Source organism: Aspergillus uvarum, assembly GCF_003184745.1.
Source record: "Aspergillus uvarum CBS 121591 unplaced genomic scaffold BO82scaffold_61, whole genome shotgun sequence".
NCBI lineage: Eukaryota > Fungi > Ascomycota > Eurotiomycetes > Eurotiales > Aspergillaceae > Aspergillus > Aspergillus uvarum.
This window is the reverse complement of record NW_020291358.1, coordinates 26,493-45,308: the sequence shown is the minus strand read 5'-3', so window position 1 is coordinate 45,308 and position 18,816 is coordinate 26,493. Positions and strand designations below refer to the sequence as shown.

At 56.0% G+C, this 18,816-nt stretch overlaps 7 protein-coding genes across 7 annotated transcripts; 4 read left to right on the top strand and 3 right to left on the bottom strand.

Annotated features, from left to right (window-relative positions):
- Nucleotides 1–394: 394 nt before the first annotated feature.
- Nucleotides 395–3,525, bottom strand: BO82DRAFT_357735 (ATP-binding protein). The gene has a single exon (XM_025636099.1). The coding sequence runs from the start codon at nucleotides 3,432–3,434 to the stop codon at nucleotides 573–575; it is 2,862 nt and encodes a 953-aa protein (XP_025488154.1). The 5' UTR covers nucleotides 3,435–3,525; the 3' UTR covers nucleotides 395–572.
- A 2,685-nt stretch (nucleotides 3,526–6,210) lies between these two features.
- BO82DRAFT_405651 (LIM domain-binding protein) lies at nucleotides 6,211–8,731 on the top strand (the record flags this gene model as incomplete). The annotated part of the gene is made up of 5 exons (XM_025639501.1): nucleotides 6,211–6,445; nucleotides 6,567–7,480; nucleotides 7,536–7,823; nucleotides 7,880–8,155; nucleotides 8,210–8,731. The coding sequence occupies 5 exons, from the start codon at nucleotides 6,211–6,213 to the stop codon at nucleotides 8,729–8,731; spliced, it is 2,235 nt and encodes a 744-aa protein (XP_025488153.1).
- A 1,237-nt stretch (nucleotides 8,732–9,968) lies between these two features.
- BO82DRAFT_357733 (urease accessory protein UreG) lies at nucleotides 9,969–10,768 on the top strand. Its single transcript, XM_025636098.1, has one exon. The coding sequence runs from the start codon at nucleotides 10,079–10,081 to the stop codon at nucleotides 10,640–10,642; it is 564 nt and encodes a 187-aa protein (XP_025488152.1). The 5' UTR covers nucleotides 9,969–10,078; the 3' UTR covers nucleotides 10,643–10,768.
- Nucleotides 10,739–12,791, bottom strand: BO82DRAFT_343624 (WDR46/Utp7 family protein). The gene is made up of 2 exons (XM_025633629.1): nucleotides 12,010–12,791; nucleotides 10,739–11,948 (listed from the first exon to the last, which is right to left on the bottom strand). Exons 1-2 carry the CDS (start codon nucleotides 12,667–12,669, stop codon nucleotides 10,974–10,976), a joined length of 1,635 nt encoding a protein of 544 aa, XP_025488151.1. The 5' UTR covers nucleotides 12,670–12,791; the 3' UTR covers nucleotides 10,739–10,973.
- Nucleotides 12,792–12,913: 122 nt separating this feature from the next.
- Nucleotides 12,914–15,985, top strand: BO82DRAFT_386195 (small subunit rRNA maturation protein TSR1). The gene is made up of 3 exons (XM_025638237.1): nucleotides 12,914–13,181; nucleotides 13,256–13,725; nucleotides 13,789–15,985. Exons 1-3 carry the CDS (start codon nucleotides 13,070–13,072, stop codon nucleotides 15,643–15,645), a joined length of 2,439 nt encoding a protein of 812 aa, XP_025488150.1. The 5' UTR covers nucleotides 12,914–13,069; the 3' UTR covers nucleotides 15,646–15,985.
- A 312-nt stretch (nucleotides 15,986–16,297) lies between these two features.
- On the top strand, nucleotides 16,298–17,149 carry BO82DRAFT_357731 (uncharacterized protein). Its single transcript, XM_025636097.1, has 2 exons — nucleotides 16,298–16,561; nucleotides 16,714–17,149. The coding sequence occupies exons 1-2, from the start codon at nucleotides 16,512–16,514 to the stop codon at nucleotides 16,832–16,834; spliced, it is 171 nt and encodes a 56-aa protein (XP_025488149.1). The 5' UTR covers nucleotides 16,298–16,511; the 3' UTR covers nucleotides 16,835–17,149.
- A 98-nt stretch (nucleotides 17,150–17,247) lies between these two features.
- On the bottom strand, nucleotides 17,248–18,601 carry BO82DRAFT_368026 (PAPA-1-like domain-containing protein; the record flags this gene model as incomplete). Its single annotated transcript, XM_025637104.1, has 3 exons — nucleotides 17,248–17,499; nucleotides 17,576–17,682; nucleotides 17,731–18,601. The coding sequence occupies 3 exons, from the start codon at nucleotides 18,599–18,601 to the stop codon at nucleotides 17,248–17,250; spliced, it is 1,230 nt and encodes a 409-aa protein (XP_025488148.1).
- Between the last annotated feature and the right edge of the window lie 215 nt (nucleotides 18,602–18,816).

The following is an 18,816-nucleotide window of genomic DNA, read 5'->3' as shown; positions in this document are numbered from 1 at the left end:
ATAGAAGCTGCGGGGAAACAACTGGAAAAAAAATTCAGGATGACGGCGACAATCCCGAGGAAGATCAAGCCAAGACCAGAAGATTGAAGCCTTTTAAAAAGAGATGAGAGAAAATGGCGACAGAATTGACAAGAGAACAAAAGTAGGCTAAGACAAGCGGAATGAAGGAAAATCTGCTGGAGAGTGTGGGGGGGGGAGGTTGTTGCAACTGAGGAGGAGCCGAAAAGGTTGGCTGATCCAAAGGCGGCGGCGTTTCGTCGATGTCATTCCGAGGTCGAGCCCCTTCCCCGGCTTACTTCTTCCGGAAGTACTGCACTGCACGTTCAACCACTTCATATTACTATATACCTTGAATTCAGACATTTCTAGGTACGAAGAAACAAAACATTCTATTCCAGAAGATAGCAGGTATCTGCAATATTGTTACAGGTTCATGTCGCTAATTAGTGTACAATTGATCGTCATTGCCTGCCTGCCTTTCCATCCCAGTCCACTCCAATCCGTAACCTCCAAAACCAAGTAGTAGAGAGAATAAAAGTCGATCTATACAAGAATACTCATCGCCCCCAAGATCAGGTCCGGACGCGCGCAGCCTCCTCGGCCGCTGCTGATGCGTCTGCACCAATTGGGATAAATCCCCACCCAGGACTCTTCTTCCGCCGTCCTTTGCGATCACCATATTGTTCATCGAACTTCCGGATTGCGGACAAGGACGCCATGTCCTCGCTGATGGATGCACTGATTTCCTCCATCCCCCGCTCGAAGTGCTTCCAGGTCAACGTGCGTCGCGCTGGATACTGGTAGGGCTCGTCGCCTTGGTGCTGTGCCGCCAGCTCGTTCTCCTCTCGCACGCAAGCCAAGGCGGCAGCCACTGAAAGATTCTTCAAATCAGAACCTGAATATAGCGGAGTACGGCGCGCCAGTTCCGCAAGGTCTATTGTGCTGTCGAGAAGTTCGTCTTTAAGATGGATCTTCAAGATGGCCTGCCGATCCTGTTCAGTCGGAAGATCAACGAGAAGGCGTCGGGGGAGACGTCGGAGAACAGCATCATCCAGATCAAAAGGTCGGTTCGTGGCAACCATGATGAACGCAGAGAGGTCATTCATTCCGTCCCACTCGCGCAGGAACTGGTTGATGAGCTCCCGGTGCGAGGTACGACTGCTGGCACGGGTCCGAGAGCAGAAAATGGCGTCCGCCTCATCAATGAAAACAACACAGGGGCTGAGCTTCTTCGCGAGCGTGAAGATAGCCTTGACGTTCTTCTCACCTTCACCCACGTACATGTCATAAACCTCCGAGCCGCTGACCTCGAGAACAGTGGCACCACTCTCGCGGGCTACAGCCTTGGCCAGGAGTGTCTTACCTGTTCCAGGCGGGCCGTAGAGCAGTAGACCGGGGATCTTGTCCGTAGCCAGAACACCGTAGGTAAACGCTTCGGGACGAATCAAAGACAACGAAGTCAGCGTTTTCAAGGCGTCGATGGTCTCTGGGGGCACATGAACGTCCGAAAACGTGGTCCGGATGCTCTGCGCATCAACAACTCCGTTCAGCAGTTTCTTCTCGTATGAGTTGCACGTCTTTCGTAGAGAGCTCAGCAAGCGCTCCCGGTCACCAGCCGCGCCTCCTGTTTTGGCTTTGGGCGCCTTTTCTTGCAGCCAGTCTTTCTTGGCGCGCTCGCTCTGCTGTGTCATTTCAATTCCTCGACGAATGTGCTCGAAACCAAGCTGTTCACCAGCCTTAAGAGAGCCGAGTGCCAGCGTGCATACCCAGTGAACTTGGGAGTATGACCAGTACCGCTCTTCCAAGCCACTCTGCTTCACAAGAGATGGGTCCAATGGCCAGGCACGATCACGGAAGATATCGTCCTTAAGTGCGGCGGCTTGTTCGTGCAGTCGCGTGCGAAGCATCTCCTGGATGTGTCGGATGTTGATATCTAACGTCCGCTTTCGTTGGTCCTCTGAAAATGTACGCGCTGCCACCTCCGAGCCCATGTCAGGTGTGACGAGCAGCACTTGGGAAAACTGGTCATCAGGAGCGTTCTGCATTAATCGGGAGGAATCTGCCCCGGGTGCAGCTTCCTGTGCCATCGTCCCAACAAACAAGACCCGGGATCCGGCCTTGCGCTTTTCTTCGATCGCTTTTCGCAAGATGATTATAAACTTGGCACCTTCACGAGTATCCTGGATCTCGTCATAGTCCTGGACCTGGACGATGACATCGCGAGCGGCTGGGGTCGCGTCGACCTCGGGAACTGCCGCTTTTACGGGCGTGTCGCCATCCGCCTCTTTCAACGATGGTGGTGTAGGCTTTCTGCTAGAGGGGGAAATGAGTTGACGGGCAAGCCGAAGTCGTCTACTCTCTGGTTTCGATGCGGCGTTCGCGCCATCCGCTGCCGGGTTGAACAGCTTCAACCTAGACAGTACGTCATGAATCTCCCCAGACGATCCTAAGATAAATCTTTGGCCCACTGCCGGGAGATCGGAGGATGAGTGCAATGGTTGCAGAGTGTCGTCGTCGTTGTCGACCTCGCTCGAATCCACTCCATCCTGCGAAACCTCCGGCAGGGTAGGTCGATATACGTCGTAGCCCAGGGATCGAATCGCGTCGGTTTTACCGGTATCCGTAAGATCCTGTTCGCTGCATAACTCTGCGATGTCCTGCGCGTTCAGCGTCACCAGGTCTGCGCCAACCTCCTGAGCCAACCTCTTGACTACCGCGTCCAAAAACAAGATCCCATCTGCACCCGGATACTGCAGGACCAGATGTGACTTCCGAGCTGAGGGTTCTTGGGCGTACCTTGCCGGCGGCAGACGCATACCAGCGCGTGCAGATGCACAAAGCTCCTCCCACATGGCATCTGTCAAGGCGTAGCGGTTCTCTTGTGGCGTCGAGTCGTCTGAGGCCGGTGGGCCCTGGCCATCACCACCGTGGCCGAGCTTTTCAACTGAGGACGCTTTCTCCGCGTTGAGATCCGACGATGACCGAATCTGCACTTGTTGTAGCGAGACTCCGGCGTTTTCGCCCTCCCCATCATGAACGACGATGTTGCGCTGCCGAAACCACTCCGGTACCGTAGTGACGGGAACAGTTAGTTGCGCAGACGTTCTCCGGTTCCTCATCACCCTCCGAAGAGCGGAACCGTAGGGCTTATCATTCTTGTTTTCATGCTGTTCCGACGCCGATTTGGTCTCGGAGGTATCGCGGTGGGCGAAGTCTGGATCAGCGTTTAGGGTCGGAATATCACCGGGGACGGTATCTTTCGCCGAGTCGCGAGGATCCTGCGGGTCAGACGGTGTGGATGAGAGCCACGCTGGCGAGGGATGGAATCGTCGTGAATGGGCGAGGATTGCGGCGGGAAAGCGGCGATGGGCGATAATCCGACAGGGTCGCGCCAGAGACCAAAGGAACCTGCCTTGGAGCATTGGCGAAGACATCCAGGGCGAGCAAGGCCACTAGATTATGAGGTACGGAAGAGAGTGCTAATGCTGCACCAAAGCCTTCGTCTGCATCGGCGGATAAGTTGCGATTACGGAGTAGGAGCCCGAACAAGGACTTTCTACCTTGTCCGCTTCCTGCTGGGGGCGGGCGGAGAACAAACTGGGCTCACGTGATAGTGCCGTGATCTGCAATCTCCGCGCTGCAGAAGCACCTGTAGAAGATTAGCACCGCGCTACGTACCGACGATAGCAGCGGAGCATGCTAATAATATTACACTGTATAGATTGACTATTTGAAGCTTTAGATGGGGCAGTTTCGCAAAGACTCTCCACGAAGAAGAATGGATGTGTCCTACAATAATGCTTAATTTACGCTCAAGCAGGCGATGCTGGGAACTAGAAGATGTCAACTGAGAACTGGCTCCGATAGACCGTAGAGCCACAAAGGCGAGACCATCACCGACTACGAACTCCCACGAGTATAGTAGGTCTAGCAAGCGGCGAAGCGATGCCGAATCCTAGGGCCTGGACTGGTAGACATGGGTTATGTAGGCCGATACCAGTATCAGAAGAAATACATTCTACAAAATAATTACAAAAGACAGGATTGTATAGAGAGCATGTTAAAGGAGGCAATGATTCTTGGATTTCATTGTATCTGAAGCTATTTTCCGGGACTACGACGTGCATATATAGATGATCGACGACCCGCCGACACCCTGATGTCGCTCAGTATGTTCGACGTCATTTCGGGAAGCGGTAGAACTGCTATAGCATACATTAGCCAAGGGTTCAACGAACTTCATTGTGCAACGAGTTTTCGTGTGAATCACACAAGCCATGGTGCGAATTGTTTCTCAGACCAAATATACTGGCAAGTAGCAGACCAACCGGGAAAGGGAGGTCCGAACTGTCTCCTCATGGACGATTCAGAGGATAAAGAAGAGAAAAGAATTTTATCATCTTCGAAACAATTCGCAAGGCGACGAATGGGCAGGAGAGAAAGGGGGAAAGGGAACTAACCTGCTGCGAGTGGCAGATCTGCGGAGGTGACCTGATCTGTTAGCGACGTTGGATGGTCTGATTGTCAGGACCACGAGAGTAGCGAACATGAGATGAAGGCTGTTCCCCTGCCTGCAGGGGGACAGACTTCAAATCATATACCAGACAGCATTTTGTCTGTTCAGCTTTTCAGCTTCCCAGAGGTTTTTCACTCTGATCGAAAGTGCGTTGAGAAGATGAAAAAAAGAAAGCAGAAAACTAACAAGCGGGCATAAGTAGTAGAAAAAAAAAAGCGATGCCCACTACGGAACAGCATTGATCCGAATAGCACGTGATAAATACACCTTGCCTGATCGAGGTGTTAGCGTGACTCTGGACGAGGCGCGGACGGCGATTCGCCGATCGGAAGGAAAGAGGAAGAAAAGGCGGAAAAAAGGCCTCATATACCCAGCGAGAAGAGAAATGCGATAGAGAGAGACAGAACGAGAAGAACATTTTAGCTGCGAAAAAATAATACTTTATCATCTCACCCCATGGCCATGCGCTCTGTGTACTCTGACTGAAGTCGACGTCTTTCTTTTTTGCTCTTTTCGAAATTCTTTACATATAACTCTCCCACATTTATCGTTGGTCTATACCTCCGTAGTCAAATGGAATAACTCTTGTCGACTGCTGCCAACACGTCCCAGTTCTTGCAATCGCGCGGTGCCTGCCTGCCCTGCCGGTCCATCTCTCTTCCCTCTTTCGCCCTCTCTCTCTCTCTCTCTCTCTCTCTCTCCCGTCTCTTCCCCCCCGTCTCGAATCGCTTTCCTCCCCTCTCATTCTTGTCCTGGTCAGTATCTCCCTCTCTTCCTGTATTTCTCTTTCCCTCTCTCCATTTCCCTCCCTCGCTCTCTCTTTTTCGCGCGCTCTATCTTCCTATCGGCCCCTAAAAGTGGTGGTGGTTGTGGTAGTAGCAGCCCCTCCACACCTGCTTCCTTCTCCCGCCTCCCCCCTAACTAACTAACCATTAAGTCTAATTCCCGTGTATGCATTATTGTATTCTCTATCCCATTCCTTTCCTTTCTGTTCCCTGCGCGTTTCCACTCTCTGCCAGGACGGCTTTAATCTTCCCTCCTAATCGCGTCCTGCCTTCTGTCACCCGCCTTATGCTCTACCTTTCCCCTCCCAACCTCCCGCCTCTTCCTCGCCTTCACCCCCCTCCTCCTTGTCTCTTGTTTCCCTCAAGTCTTCGGTCACACCCTTTCTGACTAATCTCTGCTGACGCTACAGGGACTGTAGAACAAGGAATTTCTCCATTCCCTCTCCACCGATCTGGCGGGCAACAGGTGATTAGGCCGGTCCGATCCATGCTGCAGATCTTGGGTGGTCCTGGACGATACCGACGCAGGCTCAATCGCCTGTCAGCTGCGTCTTGGCCTCCGCTCCGGCACTAAAAGCGGCCCTGTTGTGTCCTCCACGTCAAGCGCGCTCGTCGTTCAGTCCCGACGTCCGCCTCTTTCGGTCTCCCCAAAAAAGCCCTCTCTTCCGTTCTCTCTCTCTCTCTCTCTCTTCCTTTCCTCTCCTCACCTCCTCCTATCTCTCTGCTGTCGGTCGCTTTATCGCCCAGACTTCCGCCCCCGGCTGACTCCTTTTTGAACTTTTCGCCTCTCTCACCGACCCCGAGGAGTCCCGTTATCGGCGGCTTCGTAGCACAGCGATGATGATGGCGCAACCGTTTCCCGCCCCTCAAGGCATCCCGCAGCACCATACTTTACCACCAGGTCATCCAATGGCTCCTGGTCAACATCCCAATGCTCACCCCGGGGCCGGAATGGTGCAGGCGGTGCACCCAGGTGTGTCGGCTCCCGGAGGGCCTCAGGTCAGTCAAGGTGGACCTATGATGGCAGGCATGCCCCCAGGTGCTGGAACAACGGGGCCTGGAGGGCCAGTGCAGGCTCATGCTCTTTCCCATCTGGGTCCGGCACAAGCACACATGTTTCAGCAGCCTCATTTCGCCCAACAATGTAGGTCCCCCACCCCCCGGGTCGCTCGACGGCTTCGTAAATCGTGCTTCGGCTGGACAGTACTGCATCTCGCTGGCCAAATAAGGATAGTTCTTTGCTAACTCACTCTACCCCGAGCTAGTCGCTGGTAACCCACAACTTTTGCACCAGCAGCAGCAACAGGCATTTATGAGGCAACGTCTGATCCTCCAGCAACAGCAGCAGCAGCAGCAGCAGCATCAGCAGCAACATGGTGGACTTCCGGTATCGTTACCCAACGGCAATCCTGCCGGCCTGACTGCCGCTCATGTCGCCGCCATGCAAGCAAATCAAGGAGTGCGACCCGTAAACATGCAGATGCAGATGCAGCAAATGCCCCACGGCCAAGCGCAGAATATCCAACAGCAACAGCAACATCTCTTCGCCATCCAAGCGGCCCAAGCGCAACAGGCCCAGCATGTGCAACAGGCCCAACACGCGCAGCAGGCACAACAGGCTCAGCAGGCTCAGGCCCAGCAAGCGCATCAAGCCCAGCAAGTCCAACAGGCGGCCACCCCGGTTCAACCTGGCCAGCAGACTCCGCAGCAACGGGCAGCCGCGCAACCGCAGAGCGTGCACGATGCACAAAGCGCAACGCCGCAGCCCCAACCCGGCCCCCCACCACACCAGGGGAGCGCGACTCCGCAACCGAATCCGTCGCAGATACCCAATACCCAGCCGCAGCAGCCGCAGCAGCAACCCCCCGCTCCACAGCCGCAGCCCACCCCTAATCCGCCTCCGCAACAACTGCCACAGTCGCAGCAGCCCGGTCCTCAACAGCAGCCGCCGCAGCAGCCGCAGCCGCAGCCGCAACCACCACAAAGTCAGCAGGGGCCTTTACATGGACAACAACAACCTCCTATGATGTCCCAGGAGGCACAACTGAAGGCGGCGCAGCAGCAGCAGCAGCAGCAGAATCCAGCTACGATGATGATGCAGCAGCAACCACGAATACCAATGAAAGGGGCGGCAATTCTCCACCTGAATAGCTTTGCAGAACACCTGAGCAGCTTCCAAGTATGTGTCTAAATCACACTCGCGCACAAGGAAGAGCAATGCTAATCTTTTACAGAGCCGCGGTGAGGCACATGATCTCGCCTACTGGCAACAATTCGTGGGCCGGTTCTACGCCCCTGGAGGCGTCTTGCGTCAGGGCGTATACAACCACCAGACGGGTTCGAAGCAATTCGAGATTGGCACGGTCGCACTCCCTCGCTATTACTACACCCAATTCACTAGCGGTATCCGCCATATCCAGATGGTTGTGGAGGGGGCTCGGGAGCGGGACTTGCCGAATGGAGGTCACATTGTGGAGAGCCCCAGGACTTCCTTCATTTACTGGTTCACCAACGATACTCAGGTCGGCACTTCTTCCGCTAGATCTAATCTACAGAAAGTCACTGACAGCGAATCTAGCTCTTTGCCAACGGAACGATGACGGCACATTTTGATATGAACAACAAGATCGAGATGCTAGATATCGTTATGTTGAATCATACCGAGTACCTGCCTCGCAGCCAGCTACAGGCCCTAGAACAGGCAGCAGCAGAACTGCCAAAGCAGAGTCCCAAGGTTACCAAGAATGCTGGCAAGCGTGGCCAGCAGAAGCAGCCGCCACCGCCCGCGGCCACCTTACCCGAATCGATGGTGACTCTGAACGGTGTCCCGGGTGCTGTAATGCAATTCATGGAGGTGGGTTTTATCCCTCAACATCTCCCAGGCTATACTGATATATTTATGATGTAGGTCTCGGAGACTATCGCATCTATGCAATTTTTGATGCAGTTCTCCCAGCAAAACCCTCAATTGACACCATGGGAATCGTTGCGCAACCTGGTGAATTCGATGCAGAACCAAGTTCCTAATCCTGCCTTCATGCCCCTCCAAATGAATCCGGCCATGCAACAAGGTCAGCCCCGCGCTCCCAGCATGAACGCTCCGAACCAATTTGCCTCCCCAGCCATGGCTCATCTGGGTCTACCCCCTGCTCAAGGGTCTCCCCATCTGAGTGTTTCTGGTCACCCTAGCCCTGCACCAACCCACCTAGCCGGACCTCCGATGCCGCAGGGTCAAATGCAGGGCAATGGTCCGCAAGTGACGAGTGCCAGTGCCAGTCCCAACGTGGGAACCAAGCGGCGTCGGGCCAGCACGGTGAAGGTTGAAAACGATGATAATGGGCCGGACTTGAACGGAGCACCGGGACCTGCGCCAGCTAAGGTGAAGGCTAGCCCACGCGTGGGCGCGAAGAAGCAAAAGGGGGGCGCTTAATCTTAGAGTAATTGTGGTTTGGGTTATTTTTTGTTGCTTGTCATCTCATATCATTGCAGTCTCACCAGGCGGGAACCGGCGTACCTTGAGGATACTGTGCGAGGCTTCTCTTTTTCCGATGCTTTTCTTCTCATCTGCAGGTGTCTTTTTGTCTCCTTGGCCGCCATTGAACATACGCGCTGGGTTTGGGTGCTATATGCTATTGTTTCTGCGGGGATGGGTCGATATGGTCAGGTTTCAATTGCACTTAGAACGTCAACCGACTTGATTGACAAGGCGTCTTTTGAGTCGGTTGTGCCTGTGATTGATCCAGACGATCTTGCATCTAGACCCGATCATTGTCCGGACAGTTTCTTTTTCTCACATTTCTCTTTGCTCTATTTGATTCTCCTTCCATCTCTCACAGCGTTCTGTGGGGGTTGACGTGTGTATGAACGTCATTGCAGTGAATGTTGTGCTTGTGGAGCTGCTTTATTTGATATCCACCTTACCTGGGCGATTGACGTGATCTTGCTTTCCTTTCTTTCTGTTCCTCTCTCTTTTCTTGTCTCTTACTTCTTGTTATGCTTCAGGCGTTTGGGATATCTTGGGAAGATAATGTGTTGATAGTTGCGTTGCTGCATGGTTATGTAAGAGAGCATTTCAATTCAAATCAATCTTCAATCTTGAATACAAGTTCAAGTTAGCCGTCGGATCTGGGCGCCAATCGGGGCCAGACATCGGCAGTCGCCGTCCAGTGCTAACCACTTCATGAGCGGGAAGCCCCTCCACCGCCCCGCCATACTTACTCAGTAGATATACTAATAGTAACTTCTCCCCTCCAACCTTGGCTCGCTATCTTTTTATCTCTTCTCTTCTTTTCTCTGCATTTTTCTTTTCTTCACTTTCCATCGTCTTCGCCTTGGGATTCTTCACACATCCGCAACCACACATCATGTCTCACTCTCACTCCCACGACACTGGCGTCAGCCACTCCCACGACGATGTCACCGGAGGCCACGGCCACTCGCACGAGATCCTCGATGGACCGGGATCCTACATCAACCGGGAGATGCCATTGTCGGAGTCCCGGGACTGGAAAGATCGTGCCTTCACCATTGGTATTGGCGGGTAGGTCGATCTCCTCTGCGACTTTCTGCGGTTGAATTTAGTTCATGGGATTCTCTACAAATCTAGACCCGTCGGATCCGGCAAGACCGCCCTGATGCTGGCGCTGTGCCATGCCCTGCGCGATGAATACAACATTGCGGCTGTGACCAACGACATCTTCACGAGGTGCGGACTTTCCCTTTTCTTCCAACGGAGCCCCTACCTTCCTCTCAAACCCACCACCACCACAACCTACTAATGCAGAAGCGGGCCCAAAACAGAGAAGACGCCGAATTCCTCACCCGCCACAAGGCCCTGGCGCCCAACCGCATCCGCGCCATCGAGACGGGCGGCTGCCCGCACGCCGCCGTTCGTGAGGACATCAGCGCCAACCTGCTGGCCCTACAGTCGCTGCACAAGCAATTCCAGACCGATCTGCTGCTGATCGAGTCCGGCGGCGACAATTTGGCGGCCAACTACTCGCGCGAGCTGGCCGATTTCATTATTTATGTCATTGACGTCGCCGGCGGCGACAAGGTGCCCCGCAAGGGCGGGCCGGGCATCACGGGCAGCGATCTGCTGGTCGTCAACAAGTGTGATCTGGCGGCGATCGTGGGCGCGGATCTGGGCGTCATGGAGCGGGATGCTGCCCGGATGCGGGAGGGCGGGCCTACGGTCTTTGCCGAGGTCAAGAATGGGAAGGGGATGGAGCATATTGTGGGATTGATTTTGAGTGCGTGGAAGGCGTGTGGCGCGTATGAGGAGTGTGTGAGGAGGTGGAAGGCCGGTGGGCAGAGGGGGTCGGGGAGTGTTGATGTTTGATTTCTCTCTCTCTCTCTTCTCTTTAAGTTTCTTGGGGTGGATTTTGGGTAGTTTGACATGTGCCCGTTGATGTATATGATGATGATCGTTTATTTGCATATTTCTATCATGGGATATATATTCAAAAACTAAAAAAACTTTTTTCTTTCTTGCTTCTCATCCGCTAAAACCTCAACGCCGGGAATATGCAAACATAAAAAATACAACAGCGATGGAAGCCCGACGCTCCAACCACCAGGGTATCTGAGAGCTCAAAGTCGCAGGATGAACACCCCACCACAACCCCAAACGGAAATACATACACGAAACACACGAGCCAGAGAAAAGAAAATCACATATCCTTCTTCGCAAAGCGAGCCAGAGCAGGCCCCAGCTCCTGTCGCTCGGCCCGCAACTTGTCCTTGGCCCGCGCGGTGCGCTCCTTGTGCAGCAACTCCGCCTTGACGCGCTTCTCGTCGATGACGTTGCGGCGGCCCTTCTTCCGGAGGTACTTGCGCAGGGCACTGTTGCGGCCGCGGCCGCGGTTCTTGAGCTTCTCCATGGGGTCCTCGGGCTTGCGGTCGAGGTCGCGCTCCTCGCGGTTCTTCTGGTCGCGGATCGTGTCCAGCTTGCCGACGAAGTTGGGGTCGAGCGAGATCATGTCGGGCTGCAGCTTGTGGAGCAGGCCGCGCACCTCGGCCTCCTGGCGCTGCTTGGTGTTCTCGTAGGGGTTCGCCTCCAGGGCGTCGAAGTTGGGCTCGCCCGCACCGGGGACGATGATGCTGGCGAAGCCCTGGTCGTGGCCGACGCCCAGCACATCCTCGAACGGGCACCAGCGCATGTTCTCGATGCGCTGCCCGTCGCCGCCCCACGCCATGTAGGGGCTCTGCACCTTGCCCTGGTCGGCCTGCGCCGCGTCGAACAGCCCGCGCCACACGCTGACCTGCGTGCCCCAGCCCACCGCCGTCAGGTTGCGGTCGCTGATCGCCACCGACGCCCCCGGCTGGTGGCACGAGTACGAGTGCACCTCCCGGAACATCCGGATGTCCCACACGTTCATCTTCTGGTCCTGGCCCGTCGACACCATGTACCGGCCCTGGCGGTCGATAGCCATCGAGCGCACCGGGCCGCGGTGCACCAGCGCCTTCACCAGCGCCGTTTGCGAGTTCGGCGACCACAGCGTCACGCTGCCGTTCTGGTGGCCCACGTGCAGGATGGCGTTCCAGGGGTTCTGGGCGAGGGAGGTCGGCGCCCCCATGCGGGTGGGAAGCTCGGCCACCATTTGACCGGTCGAGGTGTCGGTGTATTTGAGGTAGCCGCTCATTTGCTATGATTGTGCGAGGTTAGTCGAGAGCAGTGATGGCAGGTCATAGGAGTACTGGACTTACCGCGCTAGCGAGAAGGAAATGGTAGGGCAAGAATTCGAGGAAGAGCGGCTCGAGGTGCTTGTTCAGGCAGTGCAGCTCCACGCCGGCATGATCGTAGATGTAGACGGATCGCTTCTGCGCGACGGCGAAGTACTGGTTGTTGTGCAGCCACCGGGCATCGCGGACCGTCTCGTTCAGCTGCAACTCGCAGCCCAGCTTGCCGTTCCGCCAGTCCATCGTCGCAACATGTCCCTTGCGGCCCGCCAGCAGCAGCTCGCGGCCGTTTCTCGTGTAGTCGCAGCGGTAGGGGCCCATGTCGGTCAGCTTCAGCTCGAACCCCTTCTTGGCCGTCTCGATGCCCACGTTGTCCCGGATATCGCTCTGACGGACCTTGTACGTCCGCTCCAACTCGCCCTCGGTCTCGATGAATCCGGCCTCGTGCTCCAGCAGGATCTCCGCATCCTTGGCCCGGAGAGCGGCCTCCTTGTACTTGGCTTCGACGGCCTTCAGGTTGCTGCGCAGCTTCTTGTCCCGAATGCTATGGGTATGAATGCCCTTGCCGCGGCCGTAGGTCTTTTGCGCTTCCATCACTCTTTTGCTCTCCTTGCGCTTGGTGGGGTTGGGGTTGGTGTTGGTGTTGGCCGTCGGCGCGATGGCCTTCGTCGGCGTGGATTCCGACATTGCGGGCGTAGGGAGTTGAGCGCTGAGGAAGTCTGTGAAATCCTTTAGAGAGAGGTTAGAGGGGAGGTTCTGGATGAGAAATTCCTCCAAGCTGTCGAACGTTGCCTTGAGGACCGACCAACAGTCACTGCGCGATCTGTAATAAAAATCCGAGCCGAACTTTTCTTTTTCTGCCGGGCGGTTCCCTCGCTTGTGTCTCCACCGCCTTATTTTTTTCTTTCCTCTTCCCCAGACAAAAGTCAACAATCGGGCCCCCAATTGGATTGAGTATCAACCGCAGGCTCTTTTGGCTCCTTGCTTCTGGAGACGGACTCTGCAGGCTCATCATTATCTGCAAATCTGCCAATCTCCCACGCTGGCCTCTCTTCCCTTCCGGTTCAAAGCGCCCAGCGGTGCCAACATGGCGCCCACTCAAGCGGTGCAACACCACCACCGCTCCACCACCAAATCCTCCAACAAGGCCTACAAGACTCGCCATGCCTCGAAGAGTGCTCTGAAAGATAAGGAGAAGGGTACGTCTATCTCACTACATACTTATTGCTCTTCCCAAAATAATAATCTCGGATCACTAAAATATCATCTCCAGGCAAGGTCGAAAGGCCCGAGCGGGGCACCCGCAAAACCCCTCACCAACAGCTCATGTCGAAACTCGATCGGAGGAACCAGGCTCGCCAGAAACAGCAGCTGAAACAACAAGAGAAGGCTCAGTCGACCAGCATCTTCTCCGGCCAGAACGGCGCCCCCCGCCATGTCGCCGTTGTGCCGCTCACCGTCGATATTGATGTCGCCGCCGTCATCCGGTCCCTCAACGAAAGCGTCGACGTTACCACCGATGTCTCCGCCGATCAGATTTCGCGTGTGCGCGTCGAGCGATTCCGCCAGAGCCTGCAGTACATTCCGGCCAAGTACGACCTCATGAGCGCGCTGGATGCGTGTCGGATGGCCGATTTTGTGGTGCTCGCGCTTTCCTCCCAGGTCGAGGTGGAGGAAGAAGGAGAATTGCTGCTCAGATCCATTGAGGGTCAGGGTATCTCCAACGTCGTTGCGGTGGTGCAGGTGCGTTTTACGGCCCACGCGGGTGGTTTATGGCCTTTTGTGCTAATGATATGCGTGTCATAGGGCCTTGATAAGATCAACCCACCCAAGAAGCGTCCCCAGGTTGCGGCATCCCTCAAGTCTTTCGTCAGCCATTTCTTCCCCTCCATCGAAAAGGTTCTTTCTGTCGACTCCCGTCAAGAATGCTCCAACGCGGTTCGCTCCTTGTGCACGGCGGCCCCCAAGGGTATCCGCTGGCGCGACGAGCGCAGCTGGATGCTTATCGAAAATGTGCAATGGCCCGAGAACAGCGCCGAGGTTGTGGACGATGTGGTCGTGACCGGTGTCGTGCGCGGAAAGGGCCTGAAGGCCGACCGTCTCGTTCACATCCCCGGCTGGGGTGACTTCCAGGTCGCCTCTATCACAGCAGCTCCTCTCGCCACGACGCGAAGCAAGCGGGACGATGCGATGAACGTGGATGACAACGAGGCGCCGCAGCTCTTGGACTCGCCTACAGCGGATCACGATGACATGGCCACCGTTGCTCCCGAGGAGATCGAGATGGAGGACGATGAGTACTCCTTCGCTGGGGAGGAGCGCAAGGGTGTCCTCCTGGATGACCACCACTATTTCTCCGAGGATGAGGAAGATAGCCTGCCCAAGCCCAAGAGACTGCCCAAGGGTACTTCCAAGTATCAGTCCGCATGGTTCTTGGACAACATCTCGGACTCGGGATCCGACTGGGAGGATGAGGAGGACGTTGCGATGGGCGACGATACGATGGACACTGCCGGCGCCCCTGAGGACGGTGTGTTCCCGGACCACGGAGATGCCATGACGGAGGCTGGCCCCTCGGAATATCCCCAGTCCGAGATGTTCGTTGATCCGTCGCCCGAGGATGATGCCCGACAGCTAGAGGAGTACCGGGCCAGCCGCCGCAACGAGGCCGAGGAGGACCTGGAGTTCCCCGACGAGATCGAGCTGCACCCGAACGTTCTCGCCCGCGAGCGCTTGGCCCGCTTCCGCGGTCTGAAGAACTTCAAGACCAGCCCGTGGGAGACCTCCGAGGACCGTGCGCACGAGCCCGAGGACTGGCGCCGCCTGCTCCAGTTCGCCGACTACAAGGGCGCGAGGAACAAGTTCCTCCGCGAAGCTCTCGTCGGCGGAGTCAACCCCGGCGCGCGGGTGGACGTGCGCCTGCGCGCTGTGCCCGCCGCCCTCCGCAGCCGCCCTCAACCCCTCTCCCTCTTCTCGCTGCTGCGTCACGAACACAAGCACACGGTGGTTAACATCAACATGCACCTCAACTCGAGCGTCGAGGAGCCCCTCAAGTCCAAGGAGGAACTGATCGTCCAGTACGGCCCACGCCGCCTGGTCGTCAAGCCGATCTTCTCCGCGGGCGACAACACCCCCAACAACGTCCACAAATTCGACCGCTTCCTACACCCGGGCCGCAGCGCCGTCGCCACCTGGATCGGTCCCTTGACCTGGGGCGCGGTGCCCGTGCTCGTCTTCAAGAGCAAGAAACCCACCGCCGCCGAGGACCCGGAGGAGATGGCCGACGCCGCCGACGAAGAGGAGGAGGAGAGCCCCCGTCTCGACCGCCTCGAGCTCATCGGCAAGGGCACGGTCATCGCGCCCGACCAGAACCGCGTTGTCGCCAAGCGCGCCATCCTCACGGGCCACCCGTACAAGATCCACAAACGCGTCGTCACCGTGCGGTACATGTTCTTCAACTCCGAGGACATCCAGTGGTTCAAGGCCATGCAGCTGTGGACCCGCCGCGGCCGCAGCGGTTTCATAAAGGAGTCCCTTGGCACGCACGGTTACTTCAAGGCCACCTTCGATGCCAAGATCAATCCCCAGGATTCCATCGGTATCAGTCTGTACAAGCGGGTGTTCCCGCGGAAGGCGCGGACTCTGGAGGAGGTGGTTCACTGAACTTACCTACTTTCCAGACGTGTTGGGATTCCTTGGCTAGAATCGCCCAGGGGATCTTAGGGGTGTGCGAGAGAGCACGAGATAGATTATCTATGATACCACCGAACCTTTGTTTTGCTTTTTGAGGCATATGAACCATTGATGATGATGCTTATGTCTGTGGATTGAGACAGAAATCCAAGTCATAAAATTTACAACAAAAAGTACAGTACATCTTAGTTGCGTTGAACCATTTTTTCCCCTTGGCAGGATAGTTATAGATGGCAGGTCAGGCTTTAATGATGAGTTACGAGATTTGCGTTCTTCTCTTCCCTCTCTTGATTTTCGGGTTCTCATCCTTGTCGTATCCTCACAAGTACATAACATCCCAAAAGGGAAAGTCATGCTCCCAACGACCACCACGGAGTAGTTATAGTAGAACCCCTCGCCACGTGACGCAATCAATCCAGCATCATACTCGCAGTAGATAGTTCTGCCACCCCTCCCCGCCCGATAAGCTCCTGCTGCTCCTTCGGCTCCGGAGATCTACACTGACACTGACACTGACACTCACATTCTATTCTCCGAGTCCAGCAGCATTGGACAGTACAAATCAAAGCACACCACACCACCCGTACCTCCTCACTCACCCCTCCCCAAAGTTTAATCCACAAACGAGAAGATGAGCCGCAACTTCGTCCCCGTAGCCCTATCCATCGGCGCCGGAGTTCTCGGCGGTGCGTGATGTTCTTTCCCTGCTCCCATTCCCTGCTGCTCCCCTCCCCCCCAAAAAGAATGCCCGGCTGTCCGACGCATTCGCACCAGAACTAACAACTTTTGTTTGCGGGGGGGTAGGGTACTATGTCTGGCAACCGTATTTCAAGGAGATGCAGCAACACCAACAGCAGCAGCAGCAGCAGCAGCAGTCGTTGAATTCGTATGTTTTCAATCACTCCACTTCCCTGGGGTTGAGGTCTGGCGGCGGGGGGAGACTTAGGTCTTGGGTTTGGGGGGATTACTTGCCAAAGAAGAGAGGGAGGGGGGGTATGCTGGATAGGATTGATGCTGATGGGTAGGGGAATGGTCTAGGAAATCTACCGGTTCGGCGCTGCCTACATCTACAACTACACTTACACCTTCGGAGGCGGTTGCTGCGTCTACGACCTCGTCTACGACGGATTCGGGGGTGGGGAAGGCAGCGGGGCAGTGAGGGAACTTTTGGGGGTTGGTTAGATGGACATACGAGGTCTATATCACTATATTCGTGCCCATGGGGCAAGGTGCAACGTGCTTGCCATGCGTGCTGCTGGGCGGTGCGGGCGAGCACTTCTCTTATATGCAGTGCTCTCGCTGGGCCTGGGGGGGAGCTGGAAGAGTCCATGGCGGGTACTGATGGCTATTATGCACAGACCCGAGGTATCGAATACTCTGCTTGAAGGGAGGCTCCGACATGGTTCGCCGATGAAAAAAGCCATCATGTATACTATCATATCATATTGTATCATACAGTCACATAAACAAGAAATCAGTTCAATTTAGCATACATGTCCTTCCTGGTTGTAACCCGCCAATAAAACGCCTCAGCTCCGATTGTGCGCCGCCGAACCCCTCCCCTCCCTCCTTCTATACCTCTTGGACTAGTTTGCCGGGTCCAGCGCCGAAGACCTGTGCAGCCGGCGTGCCAACCCACTCTTCCGGCACGCCCACGCGGCTGCCAGCACGGCCACTGACCCAGCGCACCATCGTGGGGTCCGGCTTTTGATACGCTTCCTGGATCTCTTGGTCTGCGGTGGCATTCTCGGCTGCCTCGGCGGCAGGGATGCGTCCTCGGCGCTTGGGGGCCTGCTTGCGCAGCAGGCGGTTGATGGTATCCATCTAGAACGGTGGTTAGTGCGCGCGCGCGCGGGGTCATGAGCTTGAGAAGGCTCGATCAGGCTCAAGTATTACACACCTTCTCTTCTTCGTTCCGCTTCTCGCTAAGGTTCTTTCGGCGACGGGCCATTTCCGCGCGGCGCATAGCGCGCTCCTCTGCGGTCAGGTGCTTCTTCACCTGGGGTTCTGCGTGCGGTCAGTCATGGCCGGATGCCAGTGATGCGGAAGTCCTACCCATCGGGAGTTGCAGGAAGTCATTTCCCAGATTCCCTCGCTGCCGTTTGGTCATGCGGGTGAGATCCGCAGTCGGGGTCCCGTCACTGTCGAGATCTTCGTCGTCCTCATCCTCCTCGTCCAGTTCCTCTCCTCCGTTCCCGGTCACCATCATACTCTCGTCCTGGTCATCAGGCTCACCCTCAGCGTCGGTGTCTGGTTCCGACAACTCCTCATCATCATCGTCATCGTCGTCGTCCAACTCCATCTCTTTCTCCTCGACACTCTTGACGGCTTTCGCACTAGGTGCGGCGGCAGCGGCAGCGGCAGCTGCTTTTGCGTGTCGCTTAGGCACTGGGGGTTGCGGTGGGGCATCATCCATGTCGAGATCTCCTTCAGCATCGAGATCTTCGTCCTCCTCTTCGTCCTCGTCCTCGTCCTCCTCATCTTCGTCCTCCTCGTCCTCACCGGGAGCATCTTCATCGTCGACCTCGTCCTCTTCCTGGTCTTCGAGATCATCCTCGTCGCTGGTGTCTACTTCAACCAGCTTCTTCCTGGGCCGGCTAGTGCGGGGGCCCGTGATGATGGGGTTCTCGGTGAAGACATTCACCGAGCGCCGAGTGGCAGGCGCTCCTCGGGCGCTTCCTCCGGTGACTTCTCTGAGCTTGTTGGAGGGCATCTTGACGGTCAGATGAATCGATCGCTTGGATGATTCCCCGGGCACGTCTGATGGAACACACACCGCGGTCACTGCGGGGGTGGATGAAGCAGCAGTAGCAGCAGCAGCAGCAGCGCGGGTGCTTCTTGTGGATCTGGGAGAGTCGTTAATATCTATCATGCTTGGTGGGTCATTGCGCCCCCCGCGGGAACGCAGTGAGCGACGGAGCGACATGGTGGGTTGCGGGGAATTAGGGGAAGCGATGAGCAATTGCGAGCTTCCGTGACGAGTGATTTATAGTCAAGCGTCCAGAGGGAATTTGCGCGGGCGGACAAAAGCTGCGTCACTTGCACGATGGATAGACAGAGGGAAAGTGAACAAGTAGTTGGAAGTAGAAAAGCGAAAAAAGCAAACAGAGCCTTCCAGGGCCCATGTGAGGATGTGATGCG

Excerpts from the sequence above, each read along its gene's own strand:
- BO82DRAFT_357735 (XM_025636099.1), bottom strand. The coding sequence starts at position 3,434 with ATGTCTTCGCCAATGCTCCAAGGCAGGTTCCTTTGGTCTCTGGCGCGA.
- BO82DRAFT_357733 (XM_025636098.1), top strand. The coding sequence starts at position 10,079 with ATGCAGAAGCGGGCCCAAAACAGAGAAGACGCCGAATTCCTCACCCGC.
- BO82DRAFT_343624 (XM_025633629.1), bottom strand. The coding sequence starts at position 12,669 with ATGTCGGAATCCACGCCGACGAAGGCCATCGCGCCGACGGCCAACACC. Across the intron at positions 11,949-12,009 it reads ATTTCCTTCTCGCTAGCGCG|CAAATGAGCGGCTACCTCAA; the intron begins GTAAGTCCAGTA and ends GCACAATCATAG.
- BO82DRAFT_386195 (XM_025638237.1), top strand. The coding sequence starts at position 13,070 with ATGGCGCCCACTCAAGCGGTGCAACACCACCACCGCTCCACCACCAAA. Across the intron at positions 13,182-13,255 it reads TCTGAAAGATAAGGAGAAGG|GCAAGGTCGAAAGGCCCGAG; the intron begins GTACGTCTATCT and ends TATCATCTCCAG. Across the intron at positions 13,726-13,788 it reads ACGTCGTTGCGGTGGTGCAG|GGCCTTGATAAGATCAACCC; the intron begins GTGCGTTTTACG and ends TGCGTGTCATAG.
- BO82DRAFT_357731 (XM_025636097.1), top strand. The coding sequence starts at position 16,512 with ATGCAGCAACACCAACAGCAGCAGCAGCAGCAGCAGCAGTCGTTGAAT. Across the intron at positions 16,562-16,713 it reads CAGCAGCAGTCGTTGAATTC|GAAATCTACCGGTTCGGCGC; the intron begins GTATGTTTTCAA and ends GGAATGGTCTAG.